At 38.1% G+C, this 17,902-nt stretch overlaps 1 protein-coding gene across 1 annotated transcript in view; it reads right to left on the reverse strand.

Moving 5' to 3' along the window:
• Positions 1-17,902, reverse strand: part of LOC150100217 (kinesin-like protein KIF28) — a 308,018-nt gene that overhangs the window by 263,232 nt on the left and 26,884 nt on the right. The window contains exon 4 of the mRNA XM_090402612.1: positions 7,499-7,613. Within this exon, the coding sequence (XP_090258738.1) occupies positions 7,499-7,613 (115 nt within the window). The remainder of the gene's footprint in view (positions 1-7,498; positions 7,614-17,902) is intronic.

Raw genomic sequence — 17,902 nt, forward strand, 5'->3', positions numbered from 1 at the left:
AATATTCCAGATTGAAATATTTGCTGAACAGAACGTCCCTTCAGAACACGCAATTTACAGACAAAAAATACTAGTGGTGGTGGTGGTGGGCAGTAGATGGCGTTGATGTAGATGATGATGATGATGGTAGAGAGGTTCGATGTAGTGGTACGGAGAGTTGTGTAGGCGTCCTCCCTCGATGAGTCTTCGGACTCCTTGGAGGTGTCACAAAATAATAATAATAATATTTGCTCAGTGTTCAGTGCATAAATATTGTATCTGTTATGTTGCAGTGTTTGCATTATATTTAATATGTCATTATTCCATTTAAGGTTGAAATTTCTCATTATACATTATACAGTAAATGATCTAACACGGAAGATAGATCATTTATACTTTTTTAAAACAGTGTCACAAACTTGAGTTTTACTCAGAAAAAGAAACTACACAAGATGTTAATGCCATACCGCTTAACAGATTAACTGAAATATGTGCAAAAAAGAATAACTGTAGTTTTTAAAAGACTGATGTAATAACAGCGGCATATAAACTGAAGTCCACTTTTAAGAGTTCTATGCACAGCGCCAATATGCAGGAAGGTGGGTGAAATTCTGTATGTGTATCGAACAGTAGACAGTACATTATTGTATATTCCATGATCTCTTCCAGTTTCGACTCAATAACTATTTTTATGGTTGTTATATGAGTCGAACAAAGTAGAAAAGTCTTTGTTCGAAAACAAAGAAAGAGATTACATACAGATGAAAGCAAACTTTCAAAGCTAAATTCACTTCACAATATGTGACTCGTTCAAACCCGCAACGATGTTCATTCTTTCGTCTGCAAAACCATACTAGTTTTCCCAATTGAACAATCTTTGATTCTTTTCGCTTCGAAAGTGGTATTTACATATGTTCACTTTGATATAACATGCCAAACTTTCTGTAGTTCTCCCAGTGCCATCAACCACTATGAACGTTTTGATTTATTTTTTACAAATGTTGATTTTCTCACTTCAACTTTCTAAACAGTGAAGTCATCTTCCTCAGATATGTTAATCTTCACAACTACAACTAGCATTCTTTTCCAACTTTATAGATCAAGCATGGAGAGATGCTGAAAAATTTGTTAACAGCAATGATCATGCGCAGACTGTTCACGTGCCTACCACAATACCAGATAACCATAGCCGTTCTCCAAATACTAAATGTCTTCTTCACTAGTGAGCTTTCTAATGAAAAAAAAAAAAAACCTTTCTATACTATGGTATTGTTCATCCTTCAAGCAGTTCACCACAAGCTAATATACATTTATTCTCCTATGGAGGGAAAAAAAAAAACTCACACACCCACTCTCATCTACGTATTTTCTGATGCTGTAAGAATACCGAGTGGGATGATTTTTGTGATTTATGTAACTCATTTCTGTGGTTGGATTATTGTTTTCAGTCTATGACGCAAATATTTGCCCTGAACGTAGCACTGAAACAATTATCATTGTTTATCAGATTATCATCCTTTATCTAGAGTTTGTTTTCCAAGAGCTTCTGCCAAAGCTGTATATGAAAAGAAGCCGACATATCGCCATTGGATTTCATCAAAGTCTTCATATTCTGCGCATGCTAAAACCGAAATGCATACAAGCTATCAACACGTTCAAAACTGATTTTGAAAGAGCTAACAGCAGGATATTTACGTCATATCCAAATGAAATGGCTGTCATGTTTTCTGGTCTTTTGAAAAAGCTATTGATTGGGACTCTTTATCCGGATGGTTCTTTTACATCATCATTCATGGATAAAGCCGATCTCCTGTAGATGATCTAAATACTTCTTGTGTAGATGATCTAAATAAGTGTTCTGTTACAAACATATAACACTCAATTCTCCTAATTTTTCGAAAGCTATCATATTGTCCAAACTAGATACCAAAACGTCCTTAGTCCTGATGTCATTTATCCAACTATTCTGAAGATTTGTACTCCACAGTCGATTCCTGTTCTGTGTCGCCGTTTTGTACTCTCCTGTTCCGCTAGTATCTATCCTACAGTCAGAAAATTAGCCCATATTTACTCATTCTCAAGTATGAGACAGATCTCTGCCACCTAAGTACTAAAACTGTTTCATTAATACTAAACCAATGGAGAAAAATATTAACACTTAGTTTCTCCGCTACCTTAACGCTCTTCGATTAATAAATGACGCCAGTATGGATTAACAGTTTATTAACAATGGAAGCGTCTTGTTTTTGTCACTCACCTTTGAACAAATGCCATGGAAAAGTTTAGAGAATCTCAAATGGATCTCTAAGGCCGATTTTGCACAAACCTATTAAGGTTTCCATCATATAACAGCATTCTTTCTTGTTGCACATTACGTATGATGGTGATAGAGCATGCCCTTTATCCTCAAACTTTCCAACTAGTTCTGATGTTCCACAAGGTTCAGTCCCTTTATCTATTCTCTTCCTTCTATGTCAACAACTTTCAGCAGCTGACTCCAAATCCATAACACTTCGATGATGTGCACTGCACTGCACTGCTCTTTCTTATTTGACAAACCTTGCACTACATAAATCACTGGAATTCTTCAGAATATCAGCTTCTACAATACTAAATTCTGTTCCTTCCCCCCAGTTCTTCAATGGAAAGCCAATAATTTTGTAAATTTAAATGCACGTAAAACTCAGTCCTCTTATTTCTCGTAAAATAAAACAGAATCCTATTCTTCAAGTTTTACTTTGACAATAAGTAACTCTCTGAAAAATACTGGGTATTTCTCTTCTTTGGATTATCTTAACTTCCAATCTCTTTCCTCTTTCTTAGCCAACCGCTAGATAGTACATGGAATCGAATCTGCTGATAACACGGCGGCAGATTTCCCAACCAGTTGGAGAATAATCTTACTTCTCCTTACTCTGCCAGATGGTGGCTAAAGGAGTCCTAGGACTGCAACTTGCTGGGCACACTTGGGTTGAAGTCTGGCCACTCCCTTCCTGGAAGTTATGATGCTTGCAATTCCTTTACCCCATCTTCATGCTCCTCCTTTATAAATTTTCAACATTAATCATGAAAGGCAATAAATAAATAGTAGTGAGCATTCAGTTAAAAAACATATCACAAAAATCGACAAAAATCGCAAAGAAATATACAAATGTCACAAAAATTGCAAAAAAACAAGAAACGTCCTTGCAAAAAAATCCACTTCACATCTATTTTACCAACATTTAGAGTCTAATGTCCATCTACCATCACTTACAGACCATCGAAATTCAAACTGTTATTCCTTCATCTCAGCTATCATGAAGGAATGAACATACTTCATGATACACCAACTGTATCATGAAGGATGTCCTCCGTAAGAAGGGAGGAACATGCCCTTTAGCCAGGTTTGACATTCTATGTCAAAGGGTACTAAACCTTGAATCCTCTATACGATTAAGGGGATTCAAAGTTTCCTAATTCTGATAACCATTGCTGATCGCCAATTATTTTTCTAGGAAAGTTGAACTTATACAGTCTAATTACCTAAAACAGTGACAACATCTTTCTTGGAAACTTCAATCTCATAATTCAAACTGGTTCCTCGTCTAATTCAGATTCTAGCTGGTAGGGAAACCGAACTATTTGGTATCAGAACTATTAGATCAGTCATGATCTAATACAGATTATCTACTACCTACTTACCATAATAATAATAATCCTCATTATTTTATCAAAATATTGGACGCTTTCTTACATATTGTCCTCCAAATTCACCATAGATATTTGCTTTCCCTTGGCTCCGACCATAGCATTGTCCATGTTTCCTTTTCCACAGATCAACCTTCTTCTAGCCAGTCTCCGCTTCATTAGCATTATAACGGTGTCAATTGGATGATCTCCAGCCAGTGGCGCACTCAGGATTTAATCTTGGAGGGGCCGAGCGCTCAGGATTTAACCTTTGGGGGGGGGGGGGGCCGAGTTGAGTAGACGATTTGCGAATACACACTACGCATCGCATACGACCTATGACTGAGCATCTGCAGTGATCGCTAATTCATAAGTAGTATAGAAATAGAAGACACGACACAACATAAATAAAAAAAATGAATTTAAATTAGGAAAATATTTTTGGAATTTTTCTAGTATTTTTTCCTTTTCTTTGGGGGTGCCCGGGCCCCTTGCCCTCCCCCCCCCTCTGGGTGCGCCACTGTGACTCCAGGATTTCTATGTTTTTCTCCCATTTAACCCCTGACCTAAATCCAAGCCTTGGTTCTCCAAAGTGTGCTATGGCATTTTCCAAGATAAAATTCAGGACACATTCAAGGGCTTTAATCAAAAATTCCAACTTCTCACTCAGTCTACGTTACAGCGCCCATAATAGTAACATAAAATCCAAAATACAATGCAGACTTCGTAATTGAAAATGCAAAGCGCATGCCCTGTGATCCAAGGGGGAGTCAAGCCTTTAGGTCCTAGGTTAAAGCTCTGTCGTATACAATTTCTGAATTAATCCTCTATCGTATTTCTTAACTGTACTTTCCTGGTGGAAAGCATGAAGAAATTCGCGTGATTGATATTGATATATCCAAAGCATTTGATCCAGTCTGGCATAGAGCATTCTTAGCAAGCTATCATCTTATAGTTTTCCTCCTGCCCATTGTGGTTGGATTACTAGTTTTCTTTTTGGTTGTTACCTGCGATCACTCACATTCTTACTCCTATATATCAATGACTTTTTCTCTCTGACTGAAATCCTATTTTGAAGTTTGCTTATGACTGTAAGCGTCATTCATGGAGTCCTGTATCTCTTCATATTGGTTTAAAAACTAATCTTACTGTTGTCATGTGGGATGAAGATAACTGCATTTCAATGCTACAAAACACTATTTCATCTTATTTTTCGGAAGACTGTTCCGATCTTGCTTCACTCCTTCTTTTAATATTCCTATCTCCAGTCAAGATCGGTTTTCTATTTATGGGTTTACTTTCAACCTAATTTGTTATTTTGACACAGACAACAGACGTCAAATAACTTATTCTTTTTTTTCCAAAATATTACTCCTCTCCTGCACAACTGATACTCAAAATTCACCTAACTTAGAATATCGTTCTTACATTAAATGTTCTAACAGACTCCCTCCAGTTGCTTTCTCATAGACGCTCCCTTTGTACATGGTCTTTTTATAGTTATTTTCGTTGGCGTTGCTCCATCGAACTAGCCTCTGTAATTGCTTCTAATTCTATTACCTTTTATCCTTACACTTTCCTCGTACTATTTTACTGAATGAATACAACCCCAGCTCTTCAAGGAACACATTGACAGATGCCCTAATTATGCCTAACCACTTGTTCACGCACGGCAAGTTGTGAACAAGTGGTTACGCAAGGTTTGTAATGTTGTGAAGGTATTAAAAATTCATATATTGCCTCTTCAACATACAAGAAAATTACTCTCTTTCTCCTTCATTCAATACGCTTACTTTATCTCCAAAGCTTACTCCATGTAAATTACAAATTTAGCCGGCATTTAATAGATTTCTCTTACCAATTCACGCCATCCTTCCACACAGGCGTTCGGTTTCTGCAGCTTGCATTTTAAACAACTTCCACGATCGGTGTTCATCAGAATTCACATGGTACCCCCCCCACACACACAATGTTTTCCAAATATATAAAAGTGCGTGTAATATTCATTTTCCTGTTCAAACTCTTTTATAGTTCAATCCAAACTGACAGAACATATTTTTCTTCATCTTTATTTTCATTTCTTATGTTTCTGTCTTTTGGAATATTCTCTTCCTAATACATTTCTGAATGAATTATTGCAAGCTATTCAAGCTTTAATGTTTTCAGTTATCTGCCACTCATGGTATACCACAGTACTTTAGGTTGAACAAGCTGTGATCGATGAGATTACTATAAAAATGCAATAATTCTAAATTTAAAAATATTTTTGTTGTAAACGACAATAGTATTTTACAATAATCTGATATCATCTCCTTGTTTTTCCAAAATCACATAATATAAGTCTGCCACCATGCACAAGTAGTCATTACATTATTTTCGTAAAAGATGGATTGTTGAGTGACAGTCATTTAACGTTAAATACCATAGTACTCTAACTACTCCAGAATTTTCCGTATCGTCAACGCAACCAGCATCAATTACCTCATGTTTGTTTTGTTCTCGATTAGTTTTACTCATTTTATTAGTTCATTTTATTAATTCTGGAAGCAAATTGATTTGTGTAGTGCAAGGTTTAGCAAATGAGATAGAACGAAACATCCAATCCAACAGTGGATTGGATTTTTCAGTCTACCAGAAAGGATTTTGATATACAGAAGGAAGAGAGTAAGTGAAAGAATAAAGCCTTGTAGAATAACATATTAAATACCATAGTATTAGAAAGTTTGAGGATAAGGTCCCACCACTGTCACACTTAATGTACTATTAGTGAAACTTGGCTACCCAGTTGCAGAAGCCAGAAGACAGACCATAATATTAGAGGTTATTTAATAGGCTTTTATGTTAAGCATGATCAAATGCTTTAGAGACATCAAGAACAACCGCCTTCATATTCCCCTTGGTATTTGTTCAAAGGTGGATGACAAGATAAAAATGTCCCTGTTGATCGAAAGTGGCGGAATCCATACTGGTGATCATTAATTAATTGAGATGTTTCCAGATAACGTTGAAATTGATTGTTAATGGCTTTCTTTATTACTTCAAAAAGAAATGAAGTAAGACCATTTGAACCGTAATTTGATTTTTAGTATTTGTTTCTCTTACCAATGAGTTGAAGATAATTTGGAGCTAATTTCTATGATGTAGGATAGTTGGAATAAGAGAGAAAGAATACAAAAAAAAAAAAAAAAAAAAAGGAAATAGAACAGTAGTCAACTCTGGAGCATAAACTTGCAGTACAATAGGAAAAATGCTATCAACACCAGAAGACTATTTTATTTCTAGTATTGACAAGATTCTTCTGATCTCGTTCTGTCGTATAATCAAAGGGACATCGAACTGTGCATATTTGAAATAGCAGAATATTTACCAAGATAATCTTCAAGAATTGGAGGAAATATAAAAATAAAAATCAAGGAGATTTGAATTCCCCCCCCCCATTGACAATAACGCTAGAGAACCATCCGAATGCAAAAGAAGTGGAAGCAGAGTGTACAATAGTTTGTGCAACTTTGCTACGATTACTAATATACACTCTCTCTCTCTCTCTCTCTCTCTCTCTCTCTCTCTCTCTCTCTCTCTCTCTCTCTCTCTCTCTCTCTCTCTCTCTCTCTCTCTCTCTCTCTCTCTCTCTCTCTCTCTCTGTGTGTGTGTGTGTGTTGTAGAAATATATATATTAAAGGAAAATTTGTCTCTTCAATCTTCTTACCTAGAGCTGGACCTGTAATTAAATACCAAACTTTTAATAAACGAAGTTATGAGTAATTACACTATTCATATAGTGAACAATTTAAATTATATGCGGTACATCGAAACTAAAAATTGTAGTTTCATAAACAAATACATTATTTACCATAGAATCCTTTCTTAGGATGTTCACGAACTTTCAGTCCCTTCTTTTTATCTGGACAAGGATTGAGCAGGTCCCTTACAATTTCGTTGTAGATCTCTAGCATACTGAATCTTACCTAGTAAATAAGGAATTTATATTTTATAAATCAGTGGCGGCTTGTACATAAGCACTGCGACACTGCAGCAGCACCTCCCCACAAGGAAAAAACGAAAAAATTAAAATTTATTTTTGTTTATAAATAATAACAATGCTTACAACATTATATAAATGCAATACAACATGTTAAAGGTTACAGCTTATGTTTCGACATTGATTGAATAGTTAACAATTGGAATTATTCGATTAACACTTTAGATTACGAAACAAATCCACTGCGATCTAACGCAGTGTCGGAATTATCACGTTCGGTCAGTTCCGGCTAGACTCACCGATATTCGTTTGTACTTGTCACTGCACGTAATAAGTGAATCTGATTCATACAGATAAACTGTATGATTACGCGCGTTTTTTCTGTGAGATACGAAACTTTTATTATTGGTGTGTGTTCGTGAGAGTGAAATATTTTTGGTAAATCGTATTTTATTCCGTTAAAATAACATATAATTATTTATTTATTTATTATAAATACAAGACTGAATTATAACGAGCTTTAGATCACGAAAGTAATCTAAAGCTAATTTAAATGTCACTGTTGAAAATATGAAAAGAATTATATTTTCTCAATAATCGTTACATGAAAAAACAAATGCACTGCAATCTAAAGCAGTGGCGGAATGCCGAAACCGACATTGCTTTGAGCACTGTCGCTACAAATATATTGTATGCTTTGTATAATTAAACCAATAAGTACTAATTTTTCTAAATTTCATTAATCCAGATTGTTGTCCTCAAAAACGACATTAATGAGCAACAATCCCACTAAGAGTCCCACTTCTGGATTCTTTTAGCTTACTAGCAATTATTTTAGTTTTGTAGCTTATATAATCTTACAGTATTAGCACATTTAGGGTTCTTCTTATGTATTTCAAAATTAGCCTTGTCGTGATTTTTTTTTTCTTCAAAAGGTGCGACACCTTTTGAAAAAAACAGAAGAAATAAAACCTGATCTTTGATAAAACCTGAAAAAATATTTAGTTTTTATTTATATTAATTTATAATTTCGTGTAATTATTAAATCATATAGCTTAAGGAATATTTTTATACTGAATGAATATTATTTTCATTTATTTAGGTAAGAAATGCTGCTTTTTAATTAGTGATGCTAATTTTATTTAATTTAATTTCATTTTTTTTTTGTTTAATTTGGTTTTCTGCCTAAAGTTGAATTACTTGTATATTTCATCCATTCTCAGCATTAGCAGGACCTCAAGAGAGAGTTGAGGCATTATTTCATTGTATAAAGAGATTCTAAGACAAAGGTAGCAAATTATAGACCATCAGTATCTCTGCAGTGGCGGTTAAGTTATTGAAAACGTAGTTGAAATCTGCATTCAAGAATAGATAGACAGATAGGAATATAATCAAATTTTAGCTTCTTCAGCAAGCCACACCATACTCTATCCTCACCTCTTAAACGTTATCAAAAAAATCAAAAATCAGCTAACGCCTTTTATTCCCTTATAGGGAGTAGGCGAGACCTTTATACCCTATCTAGCTTTTGGAAACTGAGTGGGCAGTTCAATCTCCACCGGTAGCCAATCAGAGATAGCTGGCCCATGTCTATCACTAATTACAGCAGCCACCAATGAAGAGGCTGGCAGACAAGTGCTGTCATCTCTTGCTACCTAACCCTAACCAGATATGTTACTGTCTGAAATAATGTGGGTACTACGGTCAATTTTCTTGAGTTTACGTGACGAAAAACCCGAGTTTCCGGGGGGAAAAACCCGCTTGCCCGTGCCAGAGATCGATTAACTCGGGAATCAGTCGAAGAAAGGCTTAGAAAAAGTTCCTCCAGTCGGCGACTAGACTTGAACTTAAGTCTGACTTCGAGCGACCAAGCGAAGAGGACGCAAGCGTCACTTCCACTGAGCTACATATCGACTGATGGTACTTTTATAAAATTCCGAGGTTCAACAGGTTTATGATACGTCAAGCTATTTTAAGTGCGTTTCGCAAAATAGGTAAAAACCTAAAAAGAGTCATTTGTCTATTCGTTCATCCATATGCATGCCAAACCTTACAAAAATTTGTTGAGCTGTTCCAGTTTTTCTTTCTGTCTGATACAATGGGGGGGGGGGATGTGTTGAAATTGTGTATTCAACCTCTCTCTCTGAATGCATTAAATTTAATAAAATTTGGATAGAGTACTTTCAAGAAATTGTTCACGTGTTCAGTTCTAGTTTCACTCGGCACATTTCTATTTGAAAAATTTTGCAAAATGAATTTAATTAAATTGGATGAAATTTGGTATTTAGAATCTTATTTGCCGATTCATTTAATTTCAGCTGGATTGTTTTCAGTGCAAGTCAATCAAAACAAAATTTCATATTGGTTCTATGTAACACAATAAAGCAAAAACCGACTGAAGTTTAATAAACACTATTGTAACTTTTTTTTTTTGACACAATTGTAGGATTTTTCTACATCATTTACATTTTTGTACAAGATTTTCTACTCTGAAGACTTTCAACTTATATTGTAAAATAGTTATGACGCTGCTTATACAGCAGCTCACTTGCCATGATGCGGCGAGTATATGTCTGAATTTTTTTTTTTTTTTTTTTTTTGTAATGCTTATAATCAGTTTCAGGACCTCGTTCTGTTAAATTGTGAATGAATACAATTCACTAAGGAATGTTTCATTCATTGACAAATAGGCTTCTGCAATGGATGTATACTAATGCCAGAAGTATTAGGAAAAAGAAGGAAGAATTTTTGGCCTTGGTTGGCACTTCCAGGCCTTGGTTGGCACTTCCAGGCCATGGGTTATTGGCATTATTGAAACATGGCTGACAGAAGATCATATAGCTAGTGGGATTGAATGTGAGGGGGTATGGTGTGTTCAGGAGTGACAGGGGGAATAAAATTGGGGGAGGAGTGTTATTGATGATAGCTGATGAGCTACAGCCAAGGAGAATAGAAGTGGAACTGGAGGATAGAGAAAAGAGCACATTTGAGGCTATTTGGTATGAGATTGAAACTGGCAGAACAAAACATACAGTTGGGAGCTGCTATGGACCAGGTGGCGGAATAGATGGTGGATATAGTATGCATAAGCAAATAGAAGAAATGAGTGGAAGGAGGGTAATTATTATGGGAGACTTCAACTGTGGTAAGATTGATTGGAAGGAGGAGAGGACACATGGGAGGAAGGAACTGGATTTTATGCGGTTATTAAGGGATAGATTAAATGAATTACTATCTGCGACAGCATATAATGGAAAATAGTAGGGGGTCAGACAGTGCTTGACCTAGTAATTGCATCTGAGAATTTGGCTGTAATCACTCTCACCAATTGGTGGCAACGTGGTCATATTCGTTACAGCCAAATTCTCAGATGCAATTACTAGGTCAAGCACTCTCTGACTCCTAGTATTTTTGAGAGGTGGCTAAAGGTGTAGAATTTACAATTAAGACAGGATACATGTGGAATTATCGGGCTGGTAAGTATGACAAGCTTAGGAATTTGATTGGTTCAGTGCCATGGCATGCAAAACTGCAAGGGCTAGATGTTGTTTGTACATGGGAGGCAGTTAAAAAGTGTTTGCATGGACAATGGCTGACTGTACACCTAGAGTCCGAATAATAAATCAAGTAGGGTTAAATGAATGAATAACACCATTAAGCTTGAGCTGCAAAAAAAAAAAAAAAAAAAAAATATGGAGGGAATTTGAGTAGAAATCTGACCAGCAGGCACATGAACGGTATAAAGCACAGGCCAGAAGGGTAACGAGTGTGGTAAGAAAAGCAAAAACGGATTATGAAAGAACATTAGCCATCCAGCCTAAAGATAATCCCAAACAGTTTTTTCGATATCTTGCAAGTAAAAGAAAAAAAATGTATATGGCAGAATGATTTTAAGGAATGCCGATGGTAGGGAGGTAACCCAATCAGTTGATATAGTTGAATTACTGAGTGAGCACTTTGTAAAAGTATCTCATCCAGGTGGTGACATCGCAGAAATGAATGAACCAATAGATTATACGGGATTTGTGGTGAATGAAGTGGAGGTGAATAGTCAATTACAAAACATCAATGTCAATACATCTGTGGGATTGGATGGTATACCAGCTCGTGTCATACGTGAAGCGGCTAAAGAATTGTCAGTGCCCTTCACGTATGACACGAGCTGAAGTGTGGAGACAAACACCCCACAGCTTCCTGTACTAAACCCCGCACAACTGGGTTTAATTTGAGTCTCGGGTCTGGGATAGTCCCGAGGGGGTGGAAAGAGGGGATAATAATTCTACTGCATAAAGGAGGTTCCAAGACTGCTGTTGTAAATTGCCGACCGATTAGCATATCAGGAATCGTTGTCAAGGGCTTGGAGAAATTAGTTAAGAGAAAAATACAGGATTGGATAGATGAAAATGGGATACAGTATGGGGGTGAAAACATGGTTTTGTGAAGGGTTGATCATGCCTCAGTAACTTGCTCACGTTTATAACACATTGACGGCTAAACTGGATAAGGGTAATAGGTAATTCTACTGGACCTTGCTAAGGCCTTTGACAGGATACCACAGGAATTCTAATCAGTAAACTGCAGCATATGGGGATGGATATAGGGTTGGTGAGATGGATAGGAGGGTGGTTGATTGAGAGATATCAGAGATTGGTTTATTTAGGAGTAGAGTCCAAAAGACAGCCTGTGACTAGTGGTGTGCTGCAGGGATCTGTTCTTGGACCACTACTTTTCAATTTGTTCATTAACGATATAGGAAAGGATCTGAAAGGAAGAGTTCACTTGTTTGCTGATGATGCACAGCTGGGTAGAGCAATAGTGAGTGCGCAGGATGTCAAGATTTTGCAAGATGATTTGGATAGTTTGGAGGACTGGGCAAGGGAAAATTAATGTCAATTTAATGTGGCAAAGTGTAAGGTTATGCATTTTGGAGTGAAAAGATTAGCAGTATTATATCACATTGGTGGAACCGTACTCCAGGAAATTGATGAGGCCAGGGATTTGGGAGTGTTGGTGGATAGGGAGTTGAAGTTTAAAGGGCACATCGCAAAAGTGGCTAAATCTGCTCATGAGATCACTTGGTTGCTGAAAAATACTTTAACAAGCAGAGACAAACAAGTTATTGTTCTTCTGTATCGATCCTCGATAAGACCCCATCTAGACTACTGTGCCCAGATATGGGCGCCAGGGTTTCTTCTTGATGACGAGGAGGTGGAGAGGATCCAGAGGCGAGTGACCAAGATAATAGCAGGTCTATGGAATGAACCTTATGAGGAACAGGTTGAAGATTTGTGGGTTGCAGAAATTGGTTGATAGGTGGGAAAGGGATGATATGATTGAGATATTCAAATTACTAAAGGGTTTCTATAAGATTAATTCAGAAGATATTTTTGAGAATAGGACTAGTGGTGGGAGGACTAGGGGCCATACATGGAAGCTGGGCAAGAATGTGGTTAGCAAGGGTATTAGAGCTAGGTTTTTTACTTGGAGGGTGGTGAATGAGTGGAATAGGCTGCCAGAGTCTGTTGTGTGTGCCATGACTGTGAATGAGTTCAAGGCAAGGTATGATAGATACTCTGTGAATGCCGAATAGTTGTTCTTGACATGATATTAGGACCTCCCTCGGTTAGTCTGTCTACTCCTTGGAGTTGCCCGTAATAATAATAATAATAATAATAATAATTAATTTGACAAGTTAGAACCCTTGAAAAGGATATGCTTGTATTTTAGCATAAATTGCGTATAGCCTGACAAATATTGGATACGGTAATTAGTGTAAAACTTGTGAATATTCCCGTGTAAAATACCTTCTAAATTTTATGTTAGACAATGAATTTGTTATATACATATTTTCTGTTGGAATTGATATAAAAGAATTACTGTGTAAATTGCATATAACCAACAGATTATAAGGTCAAAGAAAACGAGTAAGACACCCGATTAGTAAGTTGCCTCAAGCGGTCACGCGCGCATGCGGCACGTGGCTATCTTAGCACGTGGCACGCGGTTTTCGGGGAAGACGCTACGAAAAGGCAAGCCCCACGAGTGCAAAGGAATAACGTGTCGGGTGAAAATTTAGGGTTACAAGGAGTCCCGGTAGGGGTGATATAAAATGACTGCTAAACTCCCCCCGAGAATGCACAGGGGAGACAAAACCCCGATGCCACTAATCCTAATAGAGATCGATAAAGACAAACATGAAATATACAATCTGAGAACATTGTGCGACCTCATTATCAGAATGGAACCACTTCGAAGGAGGGCATCAACCGGACAGTGCCACCGATGCCAAAAGTACGGACACGCCCAGAGTCGATGCAAGGCAGAGTTCAGATGCCTGAAGTGTGGAGACAAACACCCCACAGCTTCCTGTACTAAACCCCGCACAACTCCAGCAAAATGTGCAAACTGTGACGGCCCGCACCCTGCAAATTATAAGGGATGTCCTAAACACCCAACCAACGAAGTGACAACACGGAAAGCAAAAGATCCAAGCTCCACAACAGACACAAACAAACACACGTCACCCACATCAAAACCAATAATTCCCACCACTAACCGCGTAAACACAACATATGCCGATATAGTAAGAACAAACCAAGAACCCCCCCACCTACAACCAACCACCCAATTCAGCCAAAATAACAGCAACCCTAGACGAAATACTACTCGCATTCAGTATGACAAACCCCACCCAAGACTCAACAAAACACTTCATGAAAAATGCACAAGTAATCTTCTCTACCCTCACTCATGAATAACACAAGCAACACCAACAATTCACTACAGATAATATATTGGAATGCAAACGGCATACTCAACAAAATGCACGAACTAAGAGAATTCATACAACGCATAGACACAGACATAACACTAATAAACGAAACTCACCTACGCCCATCAGACAACCCAAAACTAAGAAACTACCACCTATTCAGAACCGACAGAACAACAGCCAGAGGTGGAGGAACAGCTATCTTCATCAGGAAACAACTCAGATTTAACGAAATACCCCCCCCCCGGCTCACAACCCCAGAAGTCAGAGGACTACAAGTTCACCTAGCCAACACAAACAGTCTCAAAATTTACGCCACATACAACTCACCAAACAAACACATATCTACCACAGACCTGTCACAGCTACTAGACAATAATGAAACCATAATAATGGCTGGAGACTTAAACGCTAAACTCCCGGCATCGAATAGCGGGATTGCAAACAAAAGCGGCAAAATCCTACACAATTTCATCGCTAGCAGGAACATTATAGTGGCAGGACCGATCGAACCCACACACTACGGCACGATCGGGCTACCCGACGTATTAGACATAGTTATCCTGAAAAACGTAAACCATCAATACCAGCTAATAACAATAAACGATCTAAGCTCAGACCATAACCCAGTCCTACTCCAGCTAGGTGCTACACCAGACGAAACAACAACAAACCCTACAACCACAAACTGGACACAACTACCCACAAAAATCAAGTACACCATAGGACCCATACCTACCATCTCCACGAAACAAGATATCGAAACTGCAGTCTCCAACCTAGAAAAACAAATAACGCTAAGCCTAGCAGCAGTAACCTCGATTACATCCAGCACGAAACCAAACCAACTCCCAGAAGACATCCGAAAACTCATCCGGCACAAAAACAAAATACGCAGACAATATCACAAAACACTAGCGCCACAAGACCGACAAAAACTCAACAAAGTCACTCAACTAGTCCGCTATGCAATCAAAGATTTCCGCAACCAACACTGGGAAAACACACTCCGATCTATACAACCAAATGACCAAGCACTATGGAAACTCCTCAAAGGCCTTCGCAACACGTCAAGCTACGCACCACCAATTCACGGGGAACGAGGTACGCGACGACGAAAAAGCGGAAGCTTTCGCGGAGAGCCTAGAGCTACAATTTAGCCCCAACTACAAGAACGTAGACCTAATATTTATCACAAAATTACACCGACAGATGCGGCATGCACTAAGGCACCACAACCAGCAACCGAATATCCGCCCAACATCTCCAAAAGAAATATGCGAAATAATTAAACACCTTAAAAATAAAAAAGCGCCGGGTCCAGACAAAATCACGAACAAAATAATCAAACATCTACCACACAAAGCACTCATGCACATAGTTGCCATCACAAACGCGATGCTCAGGCTCAGCTATTTCCCAGACCGTTGGAAGACTGCAGAAGTAATCCTGATCCCCAAACCAGGAAAAGACCCGAAATTCCCACAAAATTACCGACCCATCAGTCTCCTCTCCTGCCTGGGAAAAATATCCGAAAAAGTAATCCTGACCAGACTACAAGAAATAGCCGCCAAGAACAACATCATCCCAGACGAACAATTCGGGTTCAGACCACACCACAGCACGGTACAACAAGTACAAAGAATCACAGAATACATCACACACGGTTTCAATTGGAAACAACAAACTGGTGCCATACATAGCCAAAGCTTTCGACAAAGTATGGCACATCGGCCTCCTACATAAACTACTAACAGCAAAAGTACCAATACATCTAGTCCTCCTGATCAGCTCATACTTAAAAAACAGAAAATTCCGAGTAAAAATACAAGAATAATATCCACTGAACGCAAAATCACAGCGGGAGTCCCACAAGGCTCACTACTTTCCCCCCTACTATTTGCCATCTACATGGCTGATATCCCACAGAACAAGACAACGTTTTCTGCCTACTACGCAGACGACACAGCCATTTTAACCAGATCACTATGCCAAAACTGATAACAAAACGACTACAAACCGCAGCAAATGAACTTGAACTATAGTTCAAAAATTGGAGGATCGACGTAAACGGAGACAAAAGCGCAGCAATACTGTTCACAAGAAGAAAAAAATCCCCCCAAAACTCAGTACACATATTCAACAAAACAATCCCATGGGTAATAACAACGAAATGCCTAGGAATACAACTTGACAAAAAACTACACTTCAACAGCCACATTGCACACATATGCGCCAAAGCAAACACAATCATAGCCCAAACATACCCACTAACCAACAGACGCAGCTGCTTAAGCATAGACAACAAACTACTCATCTAGAAATCAATAATAAGACCCATAATAACATACGGATCACCCGCGTGGAGTCACACAGCACCTTACAACATCAAAAAACTCCAAACAATACAAAACAAATGTCTAAGAATGTCATTTGACGCCCCATGGTTCATACGAAACACACAACTCCATCGAGAAGCAAATATACCGACAATTCTGAAATTCCTCCAACAAACGGCCAAAAGTTACTTCACACAAGCAGCCACACACCCAAACCAACTAATAAGGACAGCAACAGATTATAATGAACATGATACAATGAAACACAAACGCCTGAAAACAATCCTGCTATTCCAAAGCTAACTATAAACCACACAGCCCGAATAGGGCGAGCATTTGCTCAATAACTATCCCCCGCTCCCTCTAGAGACAGACACACAAGACAAAGGGAGTAAAAGCCAAGGGCTTGGTTCTCCATCACACCAGTTTAAGTCACAACCCCAAGAGGCTTTTTTTTTGTCTGGAGTCTCTGTTCTCTCTCGGTGGCAGAAGTCATAGATGTTGGGTCGTGATTAGAGGGATCGCAGATTCCAAGACCTACGATGAACGAGTAGTGGATTTTCGAAGCAACGGGCAACTCCCGGAAAAGATAGTGGCCAGGTAGAGTGCCTTATGGATGCAGAATTGCCTCGCGCTAAGAATATTCTAGGCATAGATGATCGGTATGCAGACTTCATGAGTACCAACTTAAGCTGACAGGAATTTTAGCCTTAACATAGAGTGAAGAAAATGTTTGGAAGGAAAGGAATCCAAGAATCGAAAGGACAAGCATGAGGATATCCTCGGGTTCGGTATAGTAAACCTTTAATCAAGTAATGTGAGAGAGGAAGGTAATTGTAACTTAAGAATCTTAGACCTTCATAAAGTTTTGAGACTCTATCTAAAATTAAGACAGAACTGTGATATTTTAATTGTAGTCGGTGAGCAATATGTGCTATGTATTATAATTGTACTTGTGTTGATTGCTAGCTATGTTTAAGAGCTGTAGAGATGTCTAATCCAGACAGCTTGATTAACACCTAAAGGGCATTATTGCTTTTATAATCTAAGAATGCGAGCTTTGAATCTTTGCACATAATGTTTTTGTAATAGTAATTACTGTGTGATGCATATTGATTAATTTTACTATGTAATCTAGTAGTACAGTGATAATTGAAAGTTCTT

This window comes from Typopeltis vanoorti, chromosome 13 (assembly GCF_054136105.1).
Source record: "Typopeltis vanoorti isolate ZY-2024b chromosome 13, IOZ_Tvanoo_1.0, whole genome shotgun sequence".
In the NCBI taxonomy this organism is placed as follows: Eukaryota; Metazoa; Arthropoda; class Arachnida; order Uropygi; family Thelyphonidae; genus Typopeltis; species Typopeltis vanoorti.